Source organism: Somniosus microcephalus, chromosome 11, assembly GCF_052327205.1.
Source record: "Somniosus microcephalus isolate GS21.2 chromosome 11, FLI_Smic_1.0, whole genome shotgun sequence".
NCBI classification, from domain to species: Eukaryota; Metazoa; Chordata; class Chondrichthyes; order Squaliformes; family Somniosidae; genus Somniosus; species Somniosus microcephalus.
The window spans coordinates 5,167,814-5,176,509 of NC_140997.1; the positions used below are offsets into that span (position 1 = coordinate 5,167,814).

Consider the following 8,696-nt stretch of genomic DNA (forward strand, 5'->3'; position numbering starts at 1 on the left):
AGGTTATTCCACATTTCCCAGAATTGTTTTGGATTGGTGGAGTTTTCAATTTCTTCGAGTATTTTGTGGGTATAGTTTTGTGTTTTGTTCCTAATGGTGTGTTTATATCTTTTGAGGGTTTCATTGTATCTAGTACGTAGGTCCGGATTGTTTGGTTGCCGATGCTTTTGGTTTGATATTTTTCTCAGGTCTTTTCTGGCATTTTTGCATTCGTGGTCAAACCATTTCATATTTTTATTTTGTCTTTTGTGATGCTTCCTCTTCTGTTTCACGAGGTCGGCTTTTACAGCTGCCTCATGGAAGATCATATTTATATCCTCTATGGCCGTGTTTACACCATCTCTGGTGATCTCATATAGATTTTCTTTAAATTTTGAAATTTTACTTGTGAGATCAGGTGAATTTAGTGCTGTGATGAATTTATCTCCACTGTCTGGGGCCCATCTGTATGTCTGGTTTATTTTATGTAGCTTACTGTGTTCCTTTTTTGTGTCTGTAGTTTGGGCAGAAAGTTTAAGGTACACATTTATTTGGTTATGGTCTGAGAGGGGGGATTGCTGCCTGACAGTGAATGCGTTGATATCGCAGGGGTCCAGGTCAGTGATTGTATAGTCCACCACACTAGACCCAAGAGTTGAGGAGTATGTGAGTCTCCCTAGGGAGTCCCCTCTGAACCTACCATTAACTATGTACAGGCCTAAGGCTCGGCAGAGTTGCACTACCTCCCTACCGCTTTTATTTATTTCACGATCAAGGTTGTTCCGATTTGCGATGGCTGGTGTGACATCTAAAGGGGTCTGGCCAAACACATGGTTGTTTCCCTGTGGGTCTATGAAGTCAGGTTCACAACCGGTCCTTGCATTTAGGTCCCCACATATTATCACCTTTCCTTGGGCCTGGAAATGGCTGATTTCCATGTGGAGAGTATCAAATAACTCCTCTTCGAAATATGGCGAATCTATTGGAGGTATGTAGATCGCACATAAGTAAACATCATTTTTTGCTATTCCTATATTTTTATCTAGTTTTAGCCATACGTGTGATTTCCCCTGTTTTACCGGTGAGATGTGTTTGTCCAGTTCTCCCTTATACCACACCAATATTCCCCCGGAGGTTCTGCCCTTGCGTGTTTTAGTGTTCTTTACTGAGGGCACAATGATTTCATGGTACATTGGAGGACAGTGGGTCGGCATGTCCTTTTGGCACCATGTTTCTGTTAACACAATTATATCAATGTCTTTTATAGCTTTTAGGAATTCAGGGTCTGTACTCTTCATCCCAAAAGTTGAGGAGCGGAGGCCCTGGATATTCCAGCAGCTTATGTGGAAAGAACGCATTTATATAGTTCAATAAAACGAAATAAAATGGACCTATTTTGTGGGATGAGTGTGGAAACACTATTTTCTATAATGCTAAGTGATGATTTAGTATAAATTTCATGAGGCATGCACATATATCTATCTAATAATAGTAATAATACTGATAAGATAACAATAATGATAATGATAAATAACAATATTAATAATTTCTCCGGCTTTCTATCAGGCTGTTCAGCATCGTCATGATCTTTCTCAGTTCTTGGTCTACAGTCTGTGGTCTAGAGGGGGGTCTTGGGTCAGGTATAAAAGCACGGTTCTGTTGTCGGTTTTGTAAAGGGGGGTGGGGGACATTGGTGGTCCTGTTTGGGCTCCCAATGGTAGGGGGGGTGGGAGGGCTGCGTCTTTTGGCAGTGTTTATGAGGTTTCTTGCAAAGACCCACATCCGCTGTTTGAGTAGATGTATTTCGTCATAGAGGTCCCTTGTGTTGATGTTTGGATGATGGGCCAGGGAGACGTTGGGGAGGACAGAACATCTCGTGTCGATCTCCCTGTTGGTGTTGTGGATTATATAGGCTGGGGTGTCCTTTCTGGGCAGTAGTGTGGAGATCACGATCCGCGCCTCGGGGAATTCCCTGCTGGCCTTTTCTGCCATCCTGCTCACCGCCCAAGCCGTGCCTTCCTGTAGGGTGCGTAGGTCGTTCGTGCCTGTGTGGATCACAATCCATTTGGGGCTTCCAAGGGATTCTCTCTCTCTCTCTCTCTCCCTGTCTCTCTCTGTCTCTCTCTCTCTCTCTGTCTCTCTCTCTCTCTCTGTCTGTCTCTCTCTCTCTCTCTCTCTGTCTTTCTCTCTCTCTCTCTCTCTTTTTGTCTCTCTGTCTCCCTCTCTCTCTCTCTCGCTCTCCCTCTGTCTCTCTCTGTCTCTCTCTGTCTCTCTCTCTGTCTCTCTCACTCACTCACTCACTCTCTCTCTCTCTGTCTCTCTCCCTCTGTCTCTCTCTCTGTCTCTCTCTCTCACTCACTCACTCACTCACTCACTCACTCTCTCTCTCTCTCTCTCACTCACTCACTCTCACTCTCTCTCTCTCTCTCTCTCTCTCCCTCTCTCTCTCTCTATCTATCTCCCTCTCTCTCTCCTGCCCCTATAAAGACATGTGTTGGGTCACAGACTGCTGGAGCTAGCCCTGGTTGAGGCTCCGACTCCTGAGACTGATCCTGGGGGTGAGGGGAAATTGTGGGCACTGGAGTGAGACAGGGCGGGCCCTAGTGCCGGGGGCACGCAGCCACATCTTTGAGGGGAAGGTGAGTATAACTTCACTCCTGCAGGTGTAGGGTTTGCAAGAGTAGGTTGTGAACTAGGACAGAGGCCCGGGAACACACCACTTCCTCATCACCGGGATACAGACAGTATTGTGCAGGATGGAACAAGCTAAAAGGAGTGGAGACAGAATTTAAAGGCATGGTCATAAATGATACAGCACAGAAGGAGGCCATTCGGCCCATCGGGCCTGTGCTGGCCCGTTGACCGAGCTCTCCAATTAGTCCCACTCCCCCCGCCGTTTTCTCCATTTCAAGTATTTATCCAATTCCCTTTTGAAAGTTACTATTGAATCTGCTTCCACCGCCCTTTCAGGCAGTGCGTTCCAGATCACAACAACTTGCTGCGTAAAAAAAATTCTCCCCATCTCCCCCTTTGGTTCTTTGGCCAATTATGTTAAATCTGTGTCCTCTGGTTCTTGACCCTTCTGCCAATGGGAACAGTTTCTCTCTGTCTACTCTGTCCAGACCCCTCTTGATTTTGAACATCTCTATCAAATCTCCTCTCAACCTTCTCTGCTCCAAGGAGAACAACCCCAGCTTCTCCAGTCTGGAATTGTTCCGTTAACAGACACACAGCACAAAGCTGGCTGTGTCCTTCCTGCGGTGTCTTGGTGAAGATCACACACTGCCCTCCTCCCCCAGTAAAACCATCGGAGCACTTTGTCCACAATATAATGGCCCTTTAGATAAGATCTTTGAAAAAAGTAACGAGGAAGAAATCTAAATCTATCATCTTGAAAATTCACAACCATTCCGTTCAGACACCAGGAGTCTGAAGGGCGGATAAGAACATAAGATCTCAGGGATCAGAGGCATCTTCTCCGGCCACCCTGGACCTGAGTCTGAGGACAGAGATTTCGGGACTTCCATAACTTCCCTCCCTCTCCCAGTTTTTATTTGGTTGAAAATGTGTCAAAAGGGGAGAATTGGGGAGTTGCAAAATTGTGACTATCGGGCTTACACTCTCTCCTAGCTTCCATGAAAAGAGGGACATTCCAACATTAACAATATAGACAGCACTGAAAGATTCCCGCACACAGCACGGATCATTCTCTCTCTCTCCCCTGCCAATGCGACCGATTAACATCGATCTGTCGGAGCTGTGTGGAGCCCAGTGAATGAGCACAGACTGTGCTGGAGTGGCTTTCAATCAATCCAGAGTGGGAACATGTTCCTCACACATCTCCTGCCCATTAGACGGATGTACCGGTATCTTGTGAGCGGAAATTGTGCCGGACACGAGCTGCACAAAATCTCCCTGGGAGTCTGCTGTCAACCCCAGGTCCAAATACCCCCGCCACACACTCCCTGCCAGTCCCGGCTGGGTTCAATACTGCCTGGGAAGGAAAGTGTGCGTGTGCATTCGGTGGCCTGACCTGCCTCTTTCTACTCCCGGCACACCAACCCCCCAGAACTCCGGCTTTAAAGGTGTTCTTCCAGAGTGCAATGTTTCTGTAACAGATTATACTGAGTCACGGCTCAAAGAATGCATCGCACTGCCTGGGCACAGAGTGGAACACACAACGCATATTTACCACTGTGAATGTTGTATTAATCTGGACCAGCATTTGCATTAGATGCAGTGTGGGTGCACTTAACTTAAGCTTCAGGCTTGATCTGATGCATTAGAAGTGAACAGTGCAAAAACATCTTAACCCATTGGGTGCTGGTGGCCAGAGCGGGTGTTTGCATGGATGGGATGGGGTGGGATAGGATGGGGTGGGATAGGATTGGGTGGGATGGGATGGGACGGGATGGGATAGGATTGGGTGGGATGGGATAGGACGGGATGGGATAGGATGGGGTGGGACGGGATGGGATGGGACGGGATGGGATGGGGTGGGACGGGATGGGGTGGGATAGGATTGGGTGGGATGGGATGGGACGGGATGGGATAGGATGGGGTGGGATGGGATAGGATTGGGTGGGATGGGATAGGACGGGATAGGATGGGGTGGGATAGGATTGGGTGGGATGGGATGGGACGGGATGGGATAGGATGGGGTGGGACGGGATGGGATGGGGTGGGACGGGATGGAATGGATGAGGTGGGATGGGATGGGATGGGGTGGGATAGGATTGGGTGGGATGGGATGGGACGGGATGGGATAGGATGGGGTGGACGGGATGGGATGGGGTGGGACGGGATGGAATGGGATGAGGTGGGATGGGATGGGATGGGGTGGGATAGGATTGGGTGGGATGGATGGGACGGGATGGGATAGGATGGGGTGGGATGGGATGGGACGGGATGGGACGGGATGGGACAGGATGGGGTGGGATGGAATGGGATGGGATGGGACGGGATGGGATAGGATGGGATGGGGTGGGATTGGACGGGATGGGATGGGGTGGGACGGGATGGAATGGGATGGGATGGGATGGACGGGATGGAATGGGATGGGGTGGGATGGGATGGGATGGGATGGGATGAGGTGGGATGGGACGGGATGGGATGGGATGGGACGGGATGGAATGGGATGGGATGGGATGGGACGGGATGGGATGGGGTGGGACGGGATGGAATGGGATGGGATGGGGTGGGATGGGACGGGATGGTATGGGATGGGATGGGATGGGATGGGATGAGGTGGGATGGGACGGGATGGGATGGGATGAGGTGGGATGGGACGGGATGGGATGGGATGGGACGGGATGGGATGGGGTGGGACGGGATGGAATGGGATGGGATGGGGTGGGATGGGACGGGATGGGATGGGATGGGATGAGGTGGGATGGGACGGGATGGGATGGGATGGGACGGGATGGGGTGGGGTGGGACGGGATGGAATGGGATGGGATGGGGTGGATGGGACGGGATGGGATGGGATGGGATGGGATGGGATGGTGCATTGCTAGATTTTGGGCAGGTGTGAGTGTGCCCAGTGGTGAGGTCCCTCCTGCCCACACTCCCCCTTACCTGTACCATTCCAGCCCCTTCTCATAGTGTCTGTCGAAGAAGTGGGGTTCCACCCCGACCGCCCTGACGTCCGGGTGCACCCTGATAGCCTCCAGCAGCGCCCGGGTGCCCCCTTTCTTCACCCCGATGATGATCGCCTGGGGGCAGCCGCTGGAGCCCGAAGTCCGGGGTGCTGTTGCTGCGGCTCAGCTCCTCGTCCGTGGTGCTGGACTCCTGGGCTTCCCGCTCCAGCCAGCTGTGCACCGTGTAGAGCTCGGGCGGGCTGTCCCTCCACTGGCCGGCTGTCCCCGACACCCTGGCCGAGCTGGGCGCCTCCACCCTGGGGCTGGGGCTGGAGCTGGGGCTGGCCGGAGCCCTGGCAGCTGTTGGGCGCTCCCCAACTCTCTGCTGGCTGGCCAGGGGCCGGGACTGGTCCAGGTAGCTGGTGTCGTGCAAGGGGAATTGGACAGAGGTGTAGCAACTCATCAGAGTGTAGCAGACATAGGTGAGGGAGAGAGACAGAGTGAAGGCGAAGAGCAGGCGCTGGGAGACTTTATATGGATGGACAGTTGGGCTGGACCACAAAGCCATTTCTCACAGCACTGCTGTTCAAAGGACAGTTGCGAGACATCTTCTCACTCCAAATGTTGCATGAACCTCTGCAATAAACTCTCCCCATCTAATCCTGATGGAACCAAAGGATCTCGGATTTATTTTACTGCAAGGCACATTCTACTCCGAGCACATCACTTCTCCAAGCGTTGCATTCCCAATACTGATTCCCCTTCTCTGCCTCCGGCTCTTCTTCCCCCCATTAGTCGAATATTTTTTTCTTTACAAATTGCAGTCTTGATCCTGCAGTTGTCGCCCCGCTGGTGCCGCCGAGTGCTGGGTCCATCCGCAAGGATCAGCACAGACCCTCCAGACTCTCACAATCCGCCGGCTCCCGATTCACCTCCCGCTCCCTGCAACAGCAGCGAGCATCTGACACACATCCTGCAAACGCTTGCTCCAGCTCCCAGCTCCCTCACTCAGCGCTCGCATCAGTCCCGGACACAGTCAGAGAGCAGGTGGACGGGAGATCCGACTGCACCGAGACTGGGGAGTGTGCAGCGGACCTGGACCCACTGCCAGCCCAGCCCAGCCCAGTCCAGTCCAGCCCAGCTCAGCCCAGCCCAGCTCAGTACAGTCCAGCCCAGCCCAGCTCAGCTCAGTCCAGCCCAGTCCAGCTCAGCTCAGTCCAGCCCAGTCCAGCTCAGTCCAGTCCAGCCCAGCTCAGTACAGTCCAGCCCAGCCCAGCCCAGCTCAGTCCAGCCCAGCCCAGCCCAGCTCAGCCCAGCTCAGTCCAGCCCAGCTCAGCCCAGCCCAGCTCAGTACAGTCCAGCCCAGTCCAGCTCAGCCCAGTTCAGCCCAGTCCAGCCCAGCTCAGTCCAGCCCAGTCCAGCTCAGCCCAGTTCAGCCCAGTCCAGCCCAGCTCATGTCCAGCCCAGTCCAGCCCAGCTCAGCTCAGCCCAGCCCAGCTCAGCCCAGCTCAGTCCAGCCCAGTCCAGTCCAGTCCAGCCCAGCCCAGCCCAGCCCAGCTCAGTCCAGCCCAGTCCAGCCCAGCTCAGTCCAGTCCAGCCCAGCTCAGCCCAGCCCAGCCCAGCTCAGACCAGTTCAGCCCAGCTCAGTCCAGCCCAGTCCAGCTCAGTCCAACCCAGCCCAGCTCAGTCCAGCTTAGTCCAGCCCAGCTCAGCCCAACTCAGTCCAGCCCAGTCCAGCCCAGCTCAGCCCAACTCAGTCCAGCCCAGTCCAGCCCAGCTCAGTCCAGTCCAGCCCAGCCCAGCCCAGCTCAGTCCAGCCCAGTCCAGCCCAGCTCAGTCCAGTCCAGCCCAGCTCAGCCCAACTCAGTCCAGCCCAGTCCAGCCCAGCTCAGTCCAGTCCAGCCCAGCCCAGCCCAGCCCAGCCCAGCTCAGTCCAGCCCAGTCCAGCCCAGCTCAGTCCAGTCCAGCCCAGCTCAGCCCAGCTCAGTCCAGCCCAGCCCAGCCCAGCTCAGTCCAGTCCAGCCCAGCTCAGCCCAGCTCAGTCCAGCCCAGCCCAGCCCAGCTCAGTCCAGTTCAGTCCAGCCCAGCTCAGTCCAGCCCAGTCCAGCCCAGCTCAGTCCAGTCCAGCCCAGCTCAGCCCAGCTCAGTTCAGCCCAGCCCAGCCCAGCTCAGTCCAGTTCAGTCCAGCCCAGTCCAGCTTAGTCCAGCCCAGCTCAGCCCAGCTCAGTCCAGCTTAGTCCAGCCCAGCTCAGCCCAACTCAGTCCAGTCCAGCCCAGCTCAGTCCAGCCCAGCTCAGTCCAGCCCAGCCCAGCTCAGCCCAACTCAGTCCAGTCCAGCCCAGCTCAGTCCAGCTAAGCCCAGCCCAGCCCAGCTCAGACCAGTTCAGCCCAGCTCAGTCCAGCCCAGTCCAGCCCAGCCCAGCTCAGTCCAGCCCAGCCCAGATTAGTCCAGCCCAGCTCAGCCCAGTTCAGCCCAGCCCAGCCCAGCTCAGACCAGTCCAGCCCAGCTCAGCCCAGCCCAGCCCAGCTCAGACCAGTTCAGCCCAGCTCAGTCCAGCCCAGTCCAGCTCAGCCCAGCCCAGCCCAGCTCAGACCAGTTCAGCCCAGCTCAGTCCAGTCCAGCCCAGCTCAGCCCAGCTCAGTCCAGCCCAGCTCAGCCCAGCTCAATCCAGTCCAGCCCAGCCCAGCCCAGCTCAGTCCAGTCCAGCCCAGCTCAGTCCAGCCCAGCCCAGCTAAGTTCAGCCCAGCTCAGTCCAGCCCAGCCCAGCCCAGCTCAGCCCAGCTCAGTCCAGTCCAGCTTAGTCCAGCCCAGCTCAGTCCAGCCCAGCCCAGCCCAGCTCAGCCCAGCTCAGTCCAGTCCAGCTTAGTCCAGCCCAGCTCAGTCCAGCCCAGCCCAGCTCAGTCCAGCTTAGTCCAGCCCAGCCCAGCCCAGCTCAGCCCAGCTCAGTCCAGCTTAGTCCAGCCCAGCTCAGTCCAACCCAGCCCAGCTCAGTCCAGCCCAGCCCAGCTCAGTCCAGCTTAGTCCAGCCCAGCTCAGTCCAACCCAGCCCAGCTCAGTCCAGCTTAGTCCAGCCCAGCTCAGCCCAACTCAGTCCAGCTCAGTCCAGCTTAGTCCAGCCCAGCCCAGCTCAGCCCAGC

At 55.1% G+C, this 8,696-nt stretch overlaps 1 protein-coding gene across 1 annotated transcript in view; it reads right to left on the reverse strand.

Annotated features, from left to right (window-relative positions):
• hs3st4 (heparan sulfate (glucosamine) 3-O-sulfotransferase 4) overlaps positions 1 to 6,571 on the reverse strand; it is a 426,293-nt gene extending 419,722 nt beyond the window's left edge. Inside the window, 2 exon segments of the mRNA XM_086000060.1 lie at positions 5,557 to 5,699; positions 5,701 to 6,571. Of these exon segments, the coding sequence (XP_085856186.1) occupies positions 5,557 to 5,699; positions 5,701 to 6,126 (569 nt within the window). The 5' untranslated portion in view covers positions 6,127 to 6,571.
• Positions 6,572 to 8,696: the final 2,125 nt, after the last annotated feature.